This window comes from Oryzias latipes, chromosome 6 (assembly GCF_053564925.1).
Source record: "Oryzias latipes strain Hd-rR chromosome 6, Olatipes_Hd-rR_3.1".
Taxonomy (NCBI): Eukaryota; Metazoa; Chordata; class Actinopteri; order Beloniformes; family Adrianichthyidae; genus Oryzias; species Oryzias latipes.
Genome location: NC_136242.1, coordinates 4,707,750 through 4,729,877, shown reverse-complemented (window position 1 = coordinate 4,729,877; position 22,128 = coordinate 4,707,750). Strand labels below are relative to the sequence as shown.

General features: G+C 39.9%; 1 protein-coding gene across 3 annotated transcripts in view; it reads right to left on the bottom strand.

The window, feature by feature from the left end:
* Positions 1–961: 961 nt before the first annotated feature.
* LOC101172882 (GRAM domain-containing protein 4) overlaps positions 962–22,128 on the bottom strand; it is a 42,398-nt gene continuing 21,231 nt past the window's right edge. For 2 of the 3 annotated variants that reach the window (XM_004086264.5, XM_078948278.1), the window contains 16 exons: positions 19,266–19,386; positions 19,098–19,165; positions 18,868–19,000; positions 14,328–14,353; positions 13,652–13,743; positions 13,482–13,573; positions 13,052–13,100; positions 12,771–12,842; positions 12,644–12,687; positions 12,447–12,556; positions 8,808–8,962; positions 7,263–7,407; positions 7,058–7,151; positions 5,570–5,660; positions 4,594–4,662; positions 962–4,402 (listed from right to left, as the gene is read on the bottom strand). In XM_004086264.5, coding sequence (XP_004086312.1) covers positions 4,295–4,402; positions 4,594–4,662; positions 5,570–5,660; positions 7,058–7,151; positions 7,263–7,407; positions 8,808–8,962; positions 12,447–12,556; positions 12,644–12,687; positions 12,771–12,842; positions 13,052–13,100; positions 13,482–13,573; positions 13,652–13,743; positions 14,328–14,353; positions 18,868–19,000; positions 19,098–19,165; positions 19,266–19,386 — 1,469 coding nt within the window. In that variant the 3' untranslated portion in view covers positions 962–4,294. The remainder of the gene's footprint in view (positions 4,403–4,593; positions 4,663–5,569; positions 5,661–7,057; positions 7,152–7,262; positions 7,408–8,807; positions 8,963–12,446; positions 12,557–12,643; positions 12,688–12,770; positions 12,843–13,051; positions 13,101–13,481; positions 13,574–13,651; positions 13,744–14,327; positions 14,354–18,867; positions 19,001–19,097; positions 19,166–19,265; positions 19,387–22,128) is intronic. The other variant, XM_020701572.3, reaches the window with a different exon arrangement.

Genomic DNA, 22,128 nt, shown 5'->3' with positions numbered 1-22,128 from the left:
CGAAAACAAAGTCTGGATGTCTGCAACATACGAGCCATGTTCTCTGGTCTGATATCTAGTAACGGCCTGCTTCATTGTCAGTTTTCAGTTCTAAAATTGAATCTGCACGCTATTTCAATAAGGAGGGATCTCAGGAAAGCAAAAAAAGATTTATTTGTGACACAAATATGTGCATGAAATAGTCCATAGTCGTAAGTGGTTAGGCTCTGGAAGGATGATGTCTTTATCCTAGAGGGATAAGCTCGGACCATACATGGATAAACGCCAGAGTTTGGAGCGGGCTTCTTGCCATTCCAATACCTTTGGAGGAGACTGTCTGACAAACCACAAAGCTTTTGGGAGAATGTTTTCTGGACAGATGACAGAAACTGGAGCCTATTTAAAAGCAGCAGCTCTATGATCACCAAAACGAATAGTACCAAGAAAAGAAAACACAGTTGTGAAACACGGACGAGGCTCAATTATGATATGGGGCTTCTTCATTGTATACAGCAAAACTAATCATACATTCATCTGCCTATTTGCAGTTTTAAACTTGCTAGTTTTGAGGTACATTAAAGATCATTTCCTTTCTTACAGAAGCCACCTTGAAGAAACCCTTTTAGGGATTCATACAGATTTAGTAGCTGCTCTATCGCATCCAAGTTGCCATGAGAGCCGGCGTGAAGCTTGTTCAAAACCTGGCTTAATAGAAATCCCCAATCCTCCTGCTATGGTGTGAGCTCATCTCTACCATTTCAGAGCAGATGTCAAGACCAAAACCATTCATACTTCTGAAAAATGTATCCTTAGCCTGAACTCATTTGATGGGTCTTTTTATTTCATTTTCACAGATTCCTAGTGAAGCAGAAGTTGTAATATAACCCAAAATGTCATGTCTACGCAGGTCTCAGGAGGTTAAAGTTACTTTAATCAATCAGCCGACTTCTTATGGACAGGAAATGACACAGAAAACAGAAAATGCACTAAAGGTTTTATTGCAGGAACAGAATTATTTTCCATTAAAACAGAAAAAGAATGATTTTGGGCCTTACTGTGTGTTTGTGAACTGTACCAAACAGTCACCAAATCCAGAAAGAGCTGAGTCCTGCAGCACCTCAAAAAAACACTGGAAGCTGGTTTCACAAAGGAGCAATTTTCCATTTACGTACTTGTAAGAAAAAGTTTGGGTTTCACAACAAAAATAAACATTAGTCTCTAAATGTTTAGTCGGTAACCCTTGTGCTGTCTTAGATGACCCCCCCCTTCCATTGAGGTGTTCTCCCTACCATGACAAAGGTGGATAAAGGTGGAAAGATTTCATGTAATCCATGGACACCAGTGAAGATCATAAATCATTGAAGAAAAAAGGTTCAGAGCACTGTCTAGTGGGTCCAGATGACCCAACTCCCAATGTTGAAGTGCCTAAGATAGCACAAGGGTTAATGTTAAATCTCTATTAGATCGAGCATTAGTTGACCCAAAAGACACTTACTTTCCTTTGCTCCACCCAAATTGTGACTTAGGAACTTTGGGCAGACCTAACTCGAGTCCATGGGCCCCTAGTGCAGATCACACCAACGAATCACTTAACACAAAAACATGCTAAACACCACCCCATTAAAACAAATGCTAAACAAGTAATTAAAAAAAACAAAATTACATTTTAGAAATCGTAACACAATTCCAGAAGAAAACAAACAATAAAAAGGAAACGCCTCAGAAAACAAAAGCAATTTCTTGAAATCAAAATGGTAAAAAAATAAAACAAAATAAGAAGCTAGAAAAGGGAGATTACTGATTGAAAGAGGATGTCTGTTCACCTTAGGCTTGTGGCCACGCCCACTGGAAAAGTTCAGTGATCGATATATCAGCCCTTAAGCAGAACTTAAACCATCCAATCAGGGATGACCCATAATACCTACTTTACAGGTTTATTATTTAACATTTCATTTTGATTTTCTGAAAGGTTTTTATTTTATCTATTTTTTATTATGTTTTTTCTTTTTCTTGTCGTAGCGATCTTTTAAATGCTTTTGCGTCATGTTCTTTGTTGAAACAAGGACACACACCTTAAAGTCATCTCAAAGGTGACTTTTCTGTTGTATATATGTCTCTACAGTGCCAAACATAGCAGGAAAAAAGGGAATCAAAATGTATCGAACGTGTCAGAATAACTGCAAACGGGACAATGATTGTTGGATCAGACGGATTAAAAAACAATGTTAGCAATAACAAGGACAAAATAAAGAGTAATAACTGATCCAAAAGGCATTAGAGTGTCATCGCCATTCCAGAAATGACAACAAAAAGAACATTTACACAAAACCCAAAACACAATGAACACAGCAGATTATACATAGATTAGGATTAGCAGGGATTCTGTAGCTCCCTGATTATATTATTAAGTGTAGGGCTTCTCAGGTCCAAATGTGGTTCATTTTTCACAAACACTTGTCTAAATAGATTTTTAAAGGTTACAATGTCTAAATCGTTAGCAAACATGAACTGTTATGACAAGAAAGGCTGTTATTCAAAAACATGACACTTTACTCCCTAGGATCTCATCTTAATCCGGACAATCCTCAGAAATCAGAAACGCTCTTCTTAAATATTGAAGGCATCAACCGTATCCTGAATCCCGCGAATAACACTTTTCAAGCGTTGCGATGGTCTCCAGTGTTTTTAACCTGAAGGGCATCTTTGTCTTACACTTGCTGGGTTTGCAAACGTGCAGGTACACGATGAGGAGGAAGTGGTTCGTCCACCAAACAGAAGCAGGAAACACAGAGGCAGAACACAAATATTTTAAATAAAATTAAAAAGGGGCGAACTGCATTCTCTATAGTGCTGCAGGATATGAGATTAAAGATATAAGATCTATCTGTCCAGGTGTTTCTTAACTTCTTTAGTTAAGTTTTCATCATCTGGAGTGGTAAAAAAGACATTTTTCTGGACAGAGTGGGCTCCGTCATAAATTCAGCTTAAATGACACTACTGATGACATCATCGGGAATCACATTTCCCAGCGATCTGGGTGGTCCTGCGACCCCAGCCATTTCAAATCACTTTGAAATGCAAATGCTGTGCAGCTGCAGGTGAACAGCTAAACACGGAGTCAGGTTTCAAAGGCATCTCCGTCATCAAAGAGTCTAAAGTGAACACACCACCAAATGGATCATTTTGATCCAAATCTCAATTGAAAACAGACTAAAACTCGAGCAAATGCGCCCGTTATTTGTGCTTCTCGTTTTGTTAAAAAGACTTATTTGCAATTGAATGATGCTGCAGACATTCAGTGTTGGCTTACGGCAGTCAGCTGGGCCCAACGGTGTGAACACAGAGCAGATGCACGGCCCGGAGGACCGGGAAATACTATCAACCAACAAAACACCAGATTTACTGATGAAAAGACCCTGTTTCAGGTCTATAGAAATGCCCTGCAATATGTAAACCTAATGCTAAAAAACCTACAAAAATAAGATAAAATAGTAACTTTTGTCGTAGTCACATGTACCCGTACCGGGGGGTGGACCTGTATGGGTACTGTGGGTTTTTGGGTTGTCCACTTTAAGGGACGTCAGTAAAATGGAACGTACCATTGTTGTGCGTGTGGTAAGTGTACTGTGAAGTATTTGTAAGGATAATGTAAGTTAAACACACTTATGGCGTTCAGGTGATACGGTGCCCTTACATTGCACTCTAGTCGTTAGTAAAGGAGTGTGCACGTGATGTGTAAAAGCACACAGGACATCTGTAGGATGTCAACACAAACTACACTCCGATTGTCTAAATGTCTAATGTTAGTCAGCGCAAAGAGGCTCCTGCACAGACCGCGAGGTTTGCAGTGGTTGAAAGAAATCAGAATCCATTCAACGTGCCTGCGTCTCCTCAGTGGCCAGTAGCATACCTGTAGAAAAATATGCAGGAACGCCTTTTCTCTACGGACTCACCATGTGGTCCACCTTTTTAGATTTTTGTGTGGGCCGCTTGCGTGCCCCGAACAGGTTTACCTATGTTTTGCATGCCGACCCCTAAGGGCAGTTGTGAATGAGGCATTTGGTGAAGCTTCAAAATAAGAAATAAGTCTTTAGATGATCAGCAATTCAATAAGTGATAAATAATGTACTTTTCCTTAAAAAAATATGCCGTTCATGAGAGGATATGTTGATGAGCAAACAAAAGTGAGTTTTGCATAAAAACTAAGAAAGAGAAGTATTCTACCAGAGTACACCGAACAAAATACAATCCTAAATTCTCTGACTGGTGCCCGACAACAATCCCATTTGAGACAACCAATGCAGTGCATGACAGTCTACGTGTCTGTGTTGATGGATGCATCCTGACAAACAATCTTCATGTACTGAGAGAAAATGGCACCAAAGGCCTCATCTCTGTGGATCATCGCACCGAAAACCATTGGCTGCAAAAGAACACAGAGCAACGGGGTCAGCTTTTCTCCGTAACACAACAAGAAAGAACAATGATTGCATTCTTTTCTGACAAACATTGCTGTGTTTACCTCATCTTTAATACAGTGAATCGATTAAGTGCAAATGTATGTGTATATGTATAATGCTGGAACTAAGCGCTGCACTTGTGTACGGCCCTCACCTTTAGGGTGGATGGTGTTGCCACGGAGATGCCCATCCCTGATCCAGGCAGCACGGACAGCACTTTGTACTGTGTGAGGAGCAGAAAAGACATTTATAAGTGCACACGTCATTTCTTTTAACACAGTTAGAGTCTGTCTAGAACTGTCTAGAACCTAACCCTAACCCTGAATAACCCTTACAAGAACCATTCAGACAAATTCTTAAACGTGTAAACGTGTGGTTTATTCATTCAGACCAATCCTTACAGGTCATTCCCTTGTTGACAACTTTTTAAGCTTAAAAAACCTTTTTGGTGTTCCATTTTAAACCTAAATATTAAATTGTCAAAATATTTTAAGTATATAAACATTATATTGTAACCTGAAACCTTCAAAGAAACAAGAAAAGGCCATCCGGTCAACAGGAAGTAGAGTAGGATTTCCATTTTTCAGTCCAGATGGTGATCAACAGACAACCCTGACAGCCAAAGTCAAATGAAACTTTCCTTCAAGCTGCTTATAGCACTGATGGCAAAAATAACAACCGTACAGGTCAGAGGTCAGGGAGGAAATGAACTTTTCATTTTGTCAGACGTTTCCAGTCATTTTACAAGTAACACAAATGCAATTGAAAATAAGTTTTTGCCGTGTCTTGGTATTAATCACAAGGTGTTTCACTTTTTATTGCGCTGGTGAAACACCAGCTGGTAACAGGAACAACAGAAACTTGGCACATAGGTGGACAGACGTCTACAATTTATCACAACAGCAAGATCTCTGTCCTTCAACTGTCTCTATGATAAACATGACAGGATCTCTGTCATATTTTATCATCAACACCAATGTTTGATTTCAAATAGTTTGTTGTCTGTCTGTCAGTCTTGCTGACCTCAGTCTTTAAAAAACAGAATAAATATCTTAATTATCGGGACAGACGTTGAACTAGAATAAAACTGCAGCTGGTGAAGACACAAGAAGGATGCAGCGCAGACTTACTTTCTGGATATCGGTGATGTCTTTTAGTTTGATGACTTTGTTTCTCTTAGATGATCCAGATCTAGAACTGGAGCTCTCAAAACATAGATGACTGAAAAAAAAAACATTTTTTCAGTTTTTATTTCAAAAGAAAAGTCAGAAATGTCCACGTTGAAAACTTGCACATTAACGCAGAGCTATAGGGTACAAAACGGGCGTCCACTGAACGCGTGTTTCCAGTTAGCCCGAGTGTAAGTTTGAGAAGTCAGGGACTCAGATTAGGCAATGATGTATAAATTAGGGATGGGCCGTTATAATTTTCCTGGCCAACACGATAACCAATATTTCCCCTGCAACTGTGGCCGATAGTCGATATTTACTGATACCGATACTACAGTAACACAAAGTTTAGATTTCCTTTTTGTTTCTTTATTAGAAATCCACTTGAATGAGGTTGAATGAGAAGTGAATACGGAGTTAACATTTTAAAAACAAGTGAAATGATCCCATTCACTAGAAACACCGGGTTTTCCAAAGGGTATTGCGGTTCCCTGGGTTTTCATTTCTGTGGGAAACTGATCCAAATGGCTCTTTGAGTGGTAAATGTTGCCGACCCTTTCTGTAAACCATAAGCTTCCCATTGCCAGAGATCTATCAGGAGCAACATGTGTCCCTATCAAAAATTACATTTACCTGAAAATAGTCAATTACTGACTATGACTGTGAACAACAGAAGCTTCCCAATTAATTAGGAACAAGTATATATTTCAAAAATAAAGTGTTTCTGAAAGCAGTCAGAAGAATATCAGTAGATGTTTTAAGAAACCAACCAATACTGATAAACTCAAATTACGCAAATATCGACCGATACCGATTCTGGCACCGATATATCGCCCATCACTAGTATAGCTGGCATGTCTTCTGCTAATTATTAATTCACAGTAGTGCCAACTGTTTGAAAATTGATCATGAAGGAGATGTTAATAAATGACACCAATTCTGTCATGCATGTATGTTTGTAAATCTGACTCTTATTTGCCGGTAGGCCTCACCACACGTCACTGCTCTGATGATAGTTCTATCTCATCTGCATGCAGGTACTCCTGATCCCTTTATGTCAATGGAACAAACTCTTATACGCTTTTCTGGAACTGGAGATTCACAAGAGTTTTTCTGCTAAACAAAAGCAAACTCACTTTGAAGCATTTTCACCTTCTATTTGGGACAGACATCTACCGGTCGGTCGTCTTCATGTTCTGCAGGTCCTGCATGTTTCCCTACTTGAAACTTAGTGCATCAGCTCTGCAGCCTGAGTTTTTAGTTAGGTTTGTTAGAAACAACAAAACCCGAAGACTCAATGAAAATGATTGCCTTGCCTTTACAAAGGTCAACTCCTAAAACAGTGGATTATTAGCCATCTTTAGCACTTTCAGCAGCAAACTGAAGTGAATATCCAATGAAACAAGCACCAAATATCAGTGTTAGGCCGTCTGTGTTGTGCATATGTACCTCTCTGTGAGGTAAAGGACGCCATGGCGAATGTATTCTGTTGGGGATTTTCTGTCTCTGTTGATGAGGTAGCAGCGCCAGCCGTTCTCACACACTGAAATGACACAGCAGTGAATGAAATACTGTTCAGAACAGCAAAGTAAACACTGCCAACTGGGATTTTCTCTGATTAGCGACAATGACTATGAGGCAGCAGGTCCTTTACCTGCCAGAGGCCGCTCACTCTCTGGCAAGTTAAAAACTTCATGAAAAGGTTGTTTCTTTGAGTTGTGAAGCCGTCCTCCTTCCTCGTCTCGGCCGACGCCCTGGGGAACTCCTCCGGTGACAGGAGATCGCCTTCCTGTCAGAGCCTGAGCAGACGGACATGGATGAGTCAGGACTGCGTGAGCTCAAGCCAGAGGTTGGTTTTACAGTAAAGGAAAAACACAAAGAGTTTAGTCAAGAGTTCCCTTTGGGAAGAATTTGAAGACAGATTATAAAAGTTTTAGGAATCCTGAGGACATTTATTATTCGAGTGACAACAATCACAGAGCCACACCTTAGAGCAAAGGTCTGCAACATGCAGCTCCTTTATTCCTCTTTTGTGACTATTTGGCTTTGAATAAAAATGTAAATGATTTGAATGAATATTGGGTTGTAATTTTGGTTGATTTATTTTAGGCATGGAAGTCTTGTGTTTGGATTTTTAACGTATCATAAAACTAAATCAAAATGACGGTTAAATGTTTAATCTCCTGTCAGGGTGGATTTCTGATCTGCTGCATAACAGTGTCTAGCTGCTGCTCAGAGGCAATGTTCTTTAAGTAAATCACCGCATTTCTGTGTATAGGGCTTTTTTGAAATTGGATTCTTTGTCGCTGTCATATATATTTTTGATATGGTAAAAGAAGAAAAAGGATGACAGCGCACTAAAGTCATATCTGTAGAAAAAATAAAAGTTAATATTTAAAGATGAATATAACACTCTTATGATTTAATTGTACATTTTTAGAAGCTTGTTTGATAAACAAATGAGTTAAAAAAAAACAATGAAAATGGTGGTTTTTGTGTTTTTAACATGTCCTTTTGCGTTTTTCTCAGGATGGACAACATTTATAAAGAAAATTAAGATTAAAATTGCATTTGTGAGCATTTCTTCATCCAAATGTTGTGAATCTGGAGCAGATGATAAAAAGCTGCCTGAAAAAGATCATATTTGTTACATAGAAAATATGCTGGGCAGGTCTCAAGCTCCCTGCTCTGTTCTATTCTGATAGACTTGCAGACAAATAGATCAATGAACATCTTTGTTTTCCTTGTCCGAGCTGGAATCTGGATCTAAACTGTACGGCTCTCCATTTGTGATGGACCACAAATGTGCGGGGCTGCAAACTACGAATAAACTCCTCTGCAGAAACTATGTCCTAGATGGCCCTGCTCGGGGGGGGGGTTCCTAGAAAACATCACAGGTTTTTGGATTTTGGCTAAAAATGGCAGAATCAGGATTAAAAGACCACTGGGAACACTTTGAAAATAGATGAAAAGATGATTGGCGTGGGACTTGAGGAACTTCAAATACAGATAATTCTCAGATAAAATCTGCAGGTCAGTTATAGAGCCCATCAATATACAATGCAGATGATCTGAAGTGAACTGGATGATGATTTAGTTCTGTCTGATGGTTTTGCTTTGTGTGTCACGCTTTGAGGCAGCTGCGGTGTGATCTGGTGTCTTATGGATGTGCGAGTGCTTTTGAGCGCTTTAAACTAACCCGCTTGCTCCCTGGGAAGCTGCTGCGCTCCTTCACCTGAAGATCCGTTGGTAAATTGGTCCATATGATGTACGCAGTGTCGAAGCGCTGCCTCAGCTTTGGACAGCTCCTGAGGAGGAAGTCAATGAGGAAGAACTTGATACCTGCATACACACCTGAGTAGGAGAGAGACACTGATCAGTTCCACAGCACAGTCTTTAAAAAGGAAAATGTAAACAGACTGACTGCAAATATACATGAAAACTAAAATTCTACCAGCAATAATTAGCCATAAGAAAAGTAATAATGTGTCATTTGAAGGAATGGTTTATTAGATCTCATACTATAGGTTTACAGTGGTATGAGAAAGTTTGGGCACCTCTGATAATTTCTTTTTTCATAAATCATTGGTTGTTTGGATCATCAAGTTCAGTTAAATATGTCATATAGCAGATGAACACAGAGATATTTGAGAAGTGAAATGAAGTTTATTGGATTTAAAGAAACTGTGCAATGATTACTTAAACAAAAATAGACAGGTGTGTAAATTTGGACACCCCTGTTGTTTTATTGATTTGACCTTTAGCAATAATTGTTGGAACACAAACTTGTGTTATAAGCTCATTGACCCTTGACCAACATGGTCAACCTCAAAACACCTGTCAGATGACCTGAAAACAAAGATTGGTCAACATCATAGTTTAGGTGAAGGATCCAAAAAGCTTGCTAAGAGATTTCAGCTGTCAATTTCCACTGTGAGGAATAGAGTGAGAAAATGGAAGACAACAGGCACAGTTCAAGCAAAGGCCCGGAGTGGCCGGCCCAGAAAAACCTCAGATAGGCAGAGGTGAAGGATGGTGAGAACAATCAAACTCAACCCACAGACCAGCTCCAAAGACCTACAACGTGATCTGGCTGCAGATGGTGTCACTGTGCAACCATTTAAGGCACTTTGCACAAGGAGATGCTGTATGGAAGAGTCATGCGGAAGAAGCCTTTTCTGCGCACATGCCACAAACAGAGTGGCTTGAGGTGCTAAAGCACATTTGGATACCTTAAAATCCTTAAAAAACATTTTTCAGGTCTAATTGTTGGGACTATTGAAAAAAAAAGTCCAAAGGTCCATGGGACTTAACTGCTCTTTCAAAAACCTCCAAAACATTTCTCTAACTTTGTATGTTTGTTTGCAAACTCTTTCACCCCCTTGTGCATTCCTAAAAGCTACAAAAACCCATGGATGACAGACAAGATCTACCAGCAGCTCTGCCAGTCTTTCTGATACCTTCTGTGAGCAGAGCAGTCCTGTGGCTTTTACATGTTCTAGGGAAAAAATACAAAACATTTAGTCTAAGCTAAACTTCAGTCCTCTATCCATTTATAACAACTATTGAAATACTGTAAGTTCATCTCTGTGATGTGAAAGCTCAATGTCTGTCTAAAGCTTCCTCTGAGAAATACATTCTGTATTTGACAAATGGCTGTTATTTTAAACTTTTATGACAGTCTTAATCCAAGATATTTGACTTGTTTTATAGAGAACAATTGTTCATAAACTCAGTTTTGCATTATGGTTCTTTATTGTCATTACTGTAGATTTAATTGGTCTCCTTTTTTGTATATTAAATATTAACATGTGATGTTGGAATGTTGTCATGGATGCAGTGGAACTGCCCTTCTTTCAGGAGTGATGAGGCAGAACCAGCCTCCATGTAAAGGAGGATTTCTCTGTCTGTTTATCCAGAGTTGTAAAATAAAAATAAAAACATCTATTTAATGCCACTTCACTGCTTCAAATGAACCACAGTATACCATAGTCCAGGTCAATACTCAATTCTGATTGGCTGCAGGGTGTCCATTATAAAGTGGTGATGGACACGTAAAAAGAAGCTCCAGTCACTTGGCCTGAACGTTCGATGTTACTGTGCTGGCCAAAACGCCACAACAGAAACTGGGAACATATAGGTCATCTTTCTGTCTTGCCTATCTTATTGCTTGATACAGAGTGAATGTATGTTTATAAATAATTGCCAAATAATTAAAGAAATTGTTTGTTGATACACATTTGATGATGACAGTTAATGGAGGATTTCTTTAATCAAATTGATCAAGGAAACTTGTAGACCTTTGCTTTGAAACCTACCTTTGGCTACATCTGGACAAAAACAAGCTGTAAGAGATCAACTTTCCCTCGGAAATGATGCTTTGGATCGCTTAACATGCTGTTAAGCATATATACCACTTCCTAGCTGTTGCAACGACAAAGTGTCACACCACAAATTACATAGTCTGCTTCTTGTGAAAAATGATTTAAACACAAAAAACAACAAGAATAAAGAACTGAATATTTATTTATTCCATAAGTGACCATGGTATAAGAAGGATGATGCCATTACCAGAAATGAATGGATGATGCGTGAACCGTCTGACTCAAAGCGGTGGATGGTTGATGCCTAAATGCATCATCCATTAATGTTTATTAATAGACATTTATCCATCACTTAACTTATCAATCCTAGAAATGAGTTGATTTCTTAGCTTCACACTGTGATTTTTCCTCTGTGGTTGCTGAAGGTGGACTCTGCTTTAATGCTGCAGCTTAAAGTTTCAGACCAAACCTTTGGGGACGGAAAACACAGGCAGGAGATCTTTGTTTTCTATTTATGAAATACATTTTCCGAAAATGTAGCTCCTGCATTAAGGGAAGGCCTGGTATGAGTGAATGCTGTAGTAACAGTTGATGAATATGTGAGTTTGTGTGAGTTAGGTACCACCTGGTTCTTGTTCAATGTGATGCAGAAAAGAGTGTGGGAGTCTATGTGTGTCTCATCAATAGTTGTAGATGTACAGTAGATGTACAGTCAGCTCTAGAAAAGGTGAGAATGTGTTTGGAACCAGACTCGTCTGAGGCTTTGACGCTACAGTCATACTAAACACCATTTCCGTGTCAGGGGTGTCCAGTTTCAATTTAAGTCAAATTTAAGTCCTGCGGCGAGTTTTGGAACGGCGATCAGGCGTGCTGATCTAGCAGCAGTGCATCTCAGACGTAATAGCGGATTTTGGGTGTCACATCGCAAAGTTTTCAGAGTCTGAACTCTGGTAAAGAAGACGGGTCACGTCAACCAATTGGAGACTCAGCTTTGGCCAGTCACATGTTGATGATGTTATCAGTGGGTGGAGTCCAAAACCAAACTAGAGGAAAATCTCAATGTTCTTCTCCTTAACTTTAAGAGATTTTTCCTATGCATCCAGACAATAATAAAAAAAAATTCCTCTAATTTTATTCTTGTTTATATTTTTCCCTCCTAGGACTAATCATTTGTGTCTTCCATGCATTGAAAATGAGATAAACAGTCAATGCTTCCGAGCACTGAGGCTAAAAATGTTCAACAGTAGCGTCTCCCACATGTGTCTGGAGCCTCAAGTTTATTAACATACTTCTGGCAGAGCGTTGGGCAGCAAATTTGACGTGCGACAAAATACAGGCAGTGGATGCAGATTTGATGTGCAAATCACATTCGCTGTGGATGTAGCATAAGAATTTGTTCCTCTCCGGTTTGGTTCCTAAGAGGTTTTGGACCTGACCGATTACAATTACACATAGACCAACGGCTGCAGATTTAACACGCTCTTTAAACAAAGTCCATAAAGGTAAAGAAGTACCTATGAGGAATCCCAGCAGCGGATATGGCAGCAGGCACGAAGAGACAAAAGCCACCCACAGACCAACGTAGAGCTTCCGAGTCAACTCTGGCTGGACCCACATGAACAGACTTCACAAAGACAATTACAGTTTAACGGCCTGTCAATTACATCTCAGTCTGACATGGAAAAATACTGTATTTTGCAAACAAACCCACTTCTTAAATTTCTCCAGGATGTTGGCCATCTTTCCAAACAAATTCTGTGAGAATAAAATACTGATAAATAAAGGCAAATGGTGCTTTTGACGCAGTCTAATGGCTGGCCCCTCCTCCTTGATCGGACCTGAGCTTTCTGTGCAACATCCAGAACCAGCTGGAACTTCTCAGATACCGTCAGATCTTCCTTTGGAGGCTCCTGGAAAACATGGTAGTGCTGTAAACATTTGCATTAACAAAGAAGTTCAGTCACATACTTGACTCCTACGGGATAATAACCTTTTATATTGGTGGTTTGGAAACGGCAGTGCAGTCAAATTACAGGCTAACTTCTGCATTCCTTTAGGAGAGTTTCATTTGTTTGATTTTCCAAAGCATTTGTTGTGACAAGAAAAAGTAAACACTCACCACTGGCTCAGAGACTTCCGGAATGATGCTCCACGTGATCCTCCAGCCTCTGACAACACAGCATTACGAGACCATGCAGACATAATCAAAGTCTCAAGATGGTGCTATGAAATGATAAAAGGTCTGTGAGCTGTCTAAACTAGTCAGAGTCCTGAGGAAGTCCTTTCAGGATACAGATGGGATTCAGGGTTTAGGATTCAGATAAAAATGTCCTCAATGACTGCACAATCAGAAACAATCCTCAACGAAAAAGTACATAATGGGGTTTATTTTTTGTACAAATGGATCAAAATCACACACAAAAGCTAGAAAGATCTGTGGTTTATGGCCAAGTTTACTTAGAATAACAACTTGGTTGAGAGATCTACTGAGCCTCAGACAGCACATATTCAGATTTTTGTCTGGATCAGTCTCATCAAAAGTTACCAACCTAGAAATAAGATAATTCAGAGTGAGGCGCAGGATAGCGAGAAATAGAAGCATTGGGATGGTCCAGCCACGCCACACTGCATGCATGTAGATCTGTGGAGAAGACATACGGTGTGGGCAGGACTTCTGCTTTTAAGGAGACCTGCTTTCATTGATTATGCAACAACTTACAACAAAGGCAAAGGCTGATGTGTAGATGGAAGACCAGCAGGACAAAGCTGAGAGGCTTCTCTTGAAGTTGGTCAGGGGTCGGAATCCTCTTTCTAGAAAAGCCACAGCATTATATCCACCGAATCACAAATAAATATTGTTATAGGTCATTAAAGACCCACTCCAGTGAAAACAGTGATATTAAAATGTTTTTCTGAGGATGGAGAACATATATGACATACATATATAAAACTACATTTCTGAGTATTTCTTTACTCAATTGTTGTGAATCAGACTCATCATCAAAAATCATTTGTGACATAGGAAATACGCTGGGCGGGTGACAAGCTATTCATTTGATACCCATCTTATTGGTATCAAATAAGCTGGACACAGGAAAATAGTACTTTTTGTTCAAACTATGCTGATTTTTATTTTAATAACTGAAAATAAAAAAATGTAAACAATAATTGCATTTTTGGCTTCCCTGACCCCATAGAGTTTAGAAAATACTCAGTACTTCAGTAGTTTTGCCATTAGGTGCTGTTTTACTCAAATAATAATTTGGATGACTTATTTTAGTTCTACTCAAGTTATATTTGAAAGGAAAGCTACACTCAAGAACCTGGCCTCTGCTCAGTGATGTAAACCCCCTCCCTGTATAATGTATTCCAAATGAAATGTGACAAATACTCACTTAGCCGTCTCATGTTTTCAGTCAATCTGCAAATCAGACACCAGAGAAGTTTGCTTAAACCAAAGCATAGCCTTTATAGGTAAGGCAAGAACAATGCAAAACTGTTGCCTTTGAAGTTGGTTTCAAATTCAAAAACAAGTGACAGTGAAATAACAAATTAAAATTATTGAAGGTCATTTATGCATCCAAAGTATTTCTAAGTTAATGCCAAGAGTGTGCAAAGCAGTAATGAAGAACCTACAACATGACATACATTATTTTCAGCTGTTTCACACTTTTTGTTATGTATATAATTCCACATGTGTTAATTCACAGTTTTGATGCTTTCAATGTGAATCTACAATTTTCATCGTCATGAAAATAAAGAAAAGTCTTTGAATGTGAAGGTGTGTCCAAACGATTGGTCTTTACTGTTTGTGTTTTCTTGACACATTCGACGGGGTAAATCACACCAAACTTTTTATGAAAAGGAAAATTGAGGTGTAGCATGGTATATTCTAAGATTACTAGCCTTCTGGTATGCCCATCAGAAAAGTAGAGTTAGGTGGGGATCAGGTGTCTCTTCCCCGTTTGGTATGACCCATGGGGTAAGACAGGGAGGTGGTGTTTCATCCCCACTTCTTTTTAACTTGTACATAGATGACCTGTTGAAGGATCTGAATGCCTGTAATACTGGTTGCATGGTTGGTGGTTTTAGGGTAAATCATTAGATGTATGCAGATGATTTCGTAGTTTTTAGTTGAATTTGGTTTTAAAAATTATATCTTATCCAATTTCAGTAAAGGTGCTGTGACGATTTGTCGTACAAGGGATGATGTTGCATTGAATTTTCCTGCTTTTAAACTTTTTGATTCTGAGCTTGATGTCTGTAACAAAGTAAACTATCTTGGTCATATCATCAACAATAAACTTACAGATGACGATGATATCCACAGACAACGGTGTATTTTACAAGCTCAGGCAGGTTTTATTCATGCTCTGACAATGTCAAAATCCTCCTATTCAAAACTTATTGCACACCACTGTATACTGCCCACCTGTGGACAGATTATAGGGCATCCAGCATGAGGAGGCTACAGGTTGCCTATAATGATGCCCTAAAGATATTAATATCTTCTTCTTCTTTATCAGCAAAACAGATCATGGTAGATGTTTTGGAGATAAATGCAGGCAAGCAGATGGAGATGGTTTGGACACGTTGAGAGGAGGAACAATGAGGATGTTGATAAAAGGATTCTGTGGTTGGGGAAAGGGGTCTAGAGGAAGATCATGGAGGAGGACGCAGAGGACAGGTTAGAGGAAGACAGATGATGGTTGACCCCTAAAGGGACCAGCCGAAATGCAAATATGTGGAAACATTAAAATTTGGCTCTGCTAACCACGTTCACAGCATTGTTGCACACAGGCCATTTTCAGTGGAACAGAGGCTTCTGTTTGTGGCCACAGTGCTGCTGCCATCTTCTGGTAAAATATGAAATATTATTTTTGATTGGATGTTTGTTGTGTTTTTGTTAATGGTGCTGACAGGATATGAAAGTCTTTTTTTGAAAGTGTTTGCAAGTTGAAGGCTAGATCATGGACTATAATTGTTGATGCATCAATCTGCAGTGGTAGAAGAAAAAAGCACCAGACTTTTAGAATCCCTAATCTCTTCTTAACACAGTGTACTCATTTCATATGAATACAAATTTGACATACATGTATGATGTATTGTAATATATATATATATATATATATATATATATATATATATATATATATATATATATATATATATATATATATATATATATATATATATATATATATATATATATATATATATATATAGTATATATTTATGTGATATATTTTACTCATTCATTCATTCATCTTCTGCCGTTTTATCCCTTTTGGGGTCACGGGGCTGCCAGAGCCTGTCCCGGCCACTTGAGGATGAAGGCAGGGGACACCCTGGACAGGTCGCCAGTCTGTCGCAGGGCCACAATCACACACCCATGCACACTCACATTCACACCTAGGGACAATTTGGAGAGACCAATTGACCTATGAAGGATGTTTTTGGATGGTGGGAGGAGAAAACCCACGCATACACGGGGAGAACATACAAACTCCACACAGAAAGGTCCCCCATTGATGTTCTGGTTCAGCAGCTGGGCCTTCTTGCTGTGGGACAAGAGCGCTAACCACTGCGACACCGTGCAGCCTTTGTCTGTCTGTCCTAATCTACTAAAAAGGTTTTTGTTTTTCTTCAAACATACAACAGTATAATTATGTCCACATCTCCAAAACCATACCTCTAACCTCGGTCACACACTGATTGCTTCCCACACAGTTTGTTACAGACTCTTCCATTTCTCACCTGACTGGTTACTTGCTGAAACTTTTCTTATGTGGAGAGAACTTTATAGGCAACCCAGCTTTGTTTTTACCCCCAAAGCTTTCCTCTTCAAAGTAGTATGAACAATCAAAACCTTCATGTATGTTTCTGTTCAGGAAAAATAAACTGCATCCACTGCTGGCTGGTTAAAATATAATATTTGGGAGCTGTACTGGGATCAAAGTACATCCAAGCAGCTGCTGGTTATTCTTTCTAAGCAGCAGAAAACCCCTCCACATGTGAAAACTGAAAAAAACGGAACCTGTTTTTTCTGTACAGCCTCCATACTGTTAAAGATTTCCATAAATCGTGAATTTGGGCTAAGGCAGGGGACGGACAGTTTGCCAGTCTGTCGCACGGCCACAATCACACTCACACATTTATGGACAATTTAGATTTACCAATTGACCTATGAAGCATGTTTTTGGACGGTTGGAGGAGAAAACCCACGCATACACGGGGAGAACATGCAAACTCCACACAGAAATGTCCCCCATTGGTGTTCTGTTTCAGGTCACCCAGCCGGGAATTGAACCAGAGGACTTCTTGCTGTGAAGCAAAAGCGCTAACCACTGCGCCACCGTGCAGCCCATGTTATTCTATATTTTATTATGTCACCATTTTTTACTGGTTCTAGCTAGTTATGGATGAGTATTGGGTATTGAGTATTGAGCTGTGGGTATTAATGAAGCTGTTATACTTTCCCTCCTTCATCATTAATGTAGCTTCTGTTGTTAGATGTGGAGATCTGAGAGCATTTAAGGACAACACCAAAAGGCTGATCTAGCAGTGAAAGCTGGTCTCTATTTTATTGCTATTTTATTCTAATTGATTGGTATTTTATTGCTTTCTTTCTTTCCACTGTCATACTAGTAAGGAACAACATCTCGTCTCCCCTCTGTATTTCTTCGCAAATACTATATGTGAAATCACAATAAACAAATCTTGAATGTAGCATGAAGCTGATGTAGAAAGACACTAGAATAGCATGAGGTCTGGCATGAGCTGTGGTCTAGCATAAGGTTGGTGTAGTATGAGCTGTGGTGTAGCATAAGGTTGGTGTAGCCTTAGCTGTGGTCTGGCATGAGGCTGGTGAAGGATAAGGTTGGTGTAGCATGAGCTGTGGTGTAGCATAAGGTTGGTGTAGCATGAGCTGTGGTGTAGCATAAGGTTGGTGTAGCATGAGCTGTGGTCTGGCATGAGGCTGGTGAAGGATAAGGTTGGTGTAGCATGAGCTGTGGTCTGGCATGAGGCTGGTGAAGGATAAGGATGGTGTAGCATGAGCTGTGGTGTAGCATAAGGTTGGTGTAGCATGAGCTGTGGTCTGGCATGAGGCTGGTGAAGGATAAGGATGGTGTAGCATGAGCTGTGGTGTAGCATAAGGTTGGTGTAGCATGAGCTGTGGTCTGGCATGAGGCTGGTGAAGGATAAGGTTGGTGTAGCATGATCTGTGGTGTAGCATAAGGATGGTCTAGTATGAGGCTGGTGTAGCATCTCTTCTTGAGTTTTTTAGATTTTTCTTTTCAAGTTATAAATTACATTATCAATATGAATATTAGGCTACTCTTAATCTCCTCCTTTCCTGGATGTAAAGTCCTTTTCTGTATATTTCCATTTTTGAGCATTTTTGCTTAGGTTTTCCTTAAAGTAAATTAAAAGTAAAAAATAAAGATTGCATTGCAATACTCACACAGTCATATACTAATGTAAGGAATTATTTCTATAAAACGTGTAAGTAATCTGTAATGAAATAAAGTTGTGTAACATTATGTGTGAATCTGATTCAATCCAGACACACTTTTAGCTTTGAATGTTAAAGGTGCAACTCAGGTTTTAAGTTTCTGACCAGATTGTAGCATCCACATTTCTGCTTAGTATAATACTTCCAGAGTGTCCTCAAGGCTTACACATTTATCCTCATGTATACATACATTTTGGTGAACAGGGAAGTAAAGCTGTCTATACATTTTCAAGGACAACAATGACTTTGGGTTGTCTCTAGCAAAGGGAAAGTTTTCTTCCTTTTATAGAATGATCACCTGTTGTAGTGCACCTGATTCATATGTTTTATCCAAATAATCTTAATTTAGCGAGTATAAAAGTATTCATGTTTGTGATCATGCCTTAACTTCTACAGAGGCTTTTTTTACTCCACCGTACCTCCTGGCACTCAGTGGCTCCTCCGGCTCCACTGTCGTCTCTTCCGGCTGGATGCGAAAGTCTTCGATGGTGATGCCAAAACGATCATGGAGGAATTTCAGGATGCTGGTTGACAGGTTTACTATCTGCTTATCTGTTGGGAAGAAGAACGTTGCTCGAGGAAGAAGTAGAGAACTTTCAGAACTTTTCCTTTTGAGGTGAAACAGATTAAATAAGATGGTGAATCCCACCTGAACTGCAGTTTTCAAATGGAGGACCAGAAGGGGCTTTAGGTGATCGAGATGGAGAACACTCCTCTCTGTGCTCAGACAGAAATATGGGAATAACAGCAGTGAAGGTTGATGCTTCGCTTGTTCCCCCACAGGTTCCGGTTTTTCCATTTGCTTTTATTACTTCACCTGGAGTTCAGAACTTCAGTGGTCTTCTGCTCCAGCTCCATGCGCCGGCTGCGCTCCTTCTCTAACTCCTGCTTCAGTGCATCTTCATTACATTCTTCCTTTAGCTTCCTCAGCTCCTCTTCTGAAAACAGAGACAGGGCACAAAGTAGAAGTACTGTTATGCCTTAGTCTCTGCTGCCCTTTCAGGTGGATACTGGCTGGCTGTGGATGGAAACATGCAAACCTGTACGGGTCACACAACTAGTCCGGATGAAATTTTAAGATTGTCGACCCGGTGAGCCTGTAAGATGAAAATGTTCAGGCACATTTTTCTACGGGCATGCTCCAGGTGACAGGTTGTAACAAACACTTTAGCAACACGTAAGGATAAGTAAGATTGATGCATGGGAGATGTAGGCACATGAAACTCATTTTTCATCTTTTCAACCCCCCTGAACCCTGCTCACAGTCCAGGGAGCCTGTTAGTGTGGTTTAGGTGAACAGAGCGTGCTCCTTGTGTGCAACCTGACTGTTAGAAATTAGAAAATCATAGTGAAGCTCATAAGGAACACGGTCAGTAAGGAACCACTGCGCGCACCTCCAAATTATAAAGGCCACCAACAGCATCACCTGTACGTCGTGAGTGCGTGTAACTTACATTATCCTTCAAAATAAATAATAATAATGGATTGGATTTATCTGTGCTTTTCCAGACAGTCAAAGCGCTTACATTGTGTCCATTATTCATTCACTCCTCATTCATACTTGGTGATGGTAAGCTACGGTTGTAGCCACAGCTGCCCTGGGGCAGTGGCGTGGCTGCCAGTTCACACCTTAGGCCCCTCTGACCATCACCGGGACATTCATACACATTCACACACCAGTGGAGCCACACTGGAGGCAAGGAGGGTGAAGTGTCTTGCCCACGGACACAACGACATTTTGGCTGGTGGGAGCGGGGATCGAACCGCAAACCCTTCAATCATTGGACGACCCGCTCAACCGCCTGAGCCACTGTCGCCCACAAATATACTCCATATTTACAATATACTCCATGATGCGCTTACAACAAAAACAATAATGGTACGTTCCATTTTCATGATCTCCCATAAAGTAGCTGCATGAGCCTCAAGGGAACTGCAAGACACACCAGTACTCCTCTTAAGATATGACCAGGCCTGTCTACAACCCTTCACGGGCCCAGACAACCAAAAGAACTGCAGCATCCAAATGGATCAACCCCGTACATGTGACTAAGGCAGTGTTTTTCAACCAGTGTGCTGCGGGAGATGGTCAGGTGTGCTGTGGGAAATTGCCCTCAATAACTGATCTAAAAACATTTCCCATCTCCAGGATATCAGCTCTGTGTTCATCCAAACAGGCCCTGATAAACACTGAGAAGATGAAAGATCGTAAAATACTTTTTTCTTTGTGTTTATTTGATTCTATTAAAGACATTTTGATAAGAATGACGTAAGACGATTTAGCCGCAGCTATAACTGTTTTCAGAAAAGTCCCGCCCCTTTAACTGTCTCTACCAATCATTCTTGGAGGCTTAATCACATGTCATCAGTCTGACCAATCAGAAGTGGTTAAAGTCTTCACTTCCTTGTTCCGATTTAGCTCATAAAGTCTCTCAGTTCCAACAAAAATACCAGCTAAAGCTCGTCTTTAGCGGTGTAGCTTTCCACAGAATCCGGCATCAGACCGTGGAACAAGTGAACTAAACAATGAAGCTCAGAAACGCCAGTTTGTCTGCGTTCGGTGGCTGTTCGCACTACATCTCCCATGATGCATTGGGTTAAAGTGACAGCGTCTCAGCGCACAATAAGTCATCCTTGTTAAACGTCTTGAAACCACAACGAACACACATCAAACGGTTTTTCAATCTTCTAACTTAACTTTAATTACATCTTTTAGAAAAAAAAAGCTGCAACTTCCAGCTTTTTCTACCACAATTATCACAAAAATGCATGCGAGATTGCGAATGGGCTGGATATCAATACAGACTATGAGTTTCTCCTTTATTTATTTATTTTTTTGGATGCTGGTGTGCGGCGGGATTTTTGTCAAGGTTAAAGTGTGCCGTGGCTCAAAAAAGGTTGAAAAACACTGGACTAAGGCATTACCAGTTATCGGTTTAAACTCTACTCCAACTAAGTTTTATTTGAAACAGTGGTATTCTACGGAGCCTGTGTCCTGACATGGAAAAAATTAAATATCTAGTTCCCACAAATTTATATCTTGTTCCCACAAATTAGTATTTCATTCCCACGAAATTCTACTTCGTTCCCTCGAAATATTTAATTCGTGCGAACGAAATGATTATTCACGTCAAAACTCATTCATAAACATGGATATGCTCTCCGTCCTGCCGCAAAAGTCGCTTTCAGCGGTAACTTCCGTGTCTCTGTGAATATCCTACGATTTAGGATGCCCAAGCTTTGTGCTTCGCCACACATCATCCATGTCTTCAATGCAATGTAATGAGACACACACAGACAGAAATGTATAGGTATCTGCTGTAAATCCAAATATTGCTCAAATCCGTGTTTATGAAGCTAGGAGCTAAGTTCAGTAAGCGAAGCAGCAATGCGTGTTTATGAATTATTTATGACGTAAATAATTATTTCGTTCGCACAAATTAATTGATTCGTGGGAACGTAATATTTTTTTGTGGGAACAAGATACTATTTCGTTCGCACAACTTTATTAATTTGTGGGAACGCGATATATCTTATTTTTTCCATGTCAGGACACGGGCTCCGTAGAATCCAGATCTTTGAAGGGATTTGTGGTTTGTCCCTCCATGTCCAGAACCAAGAACCCAAATCTGTAGTGCTGCAGACATCAAGTGAATGAACAATGATCTGGGTGAAGCTAT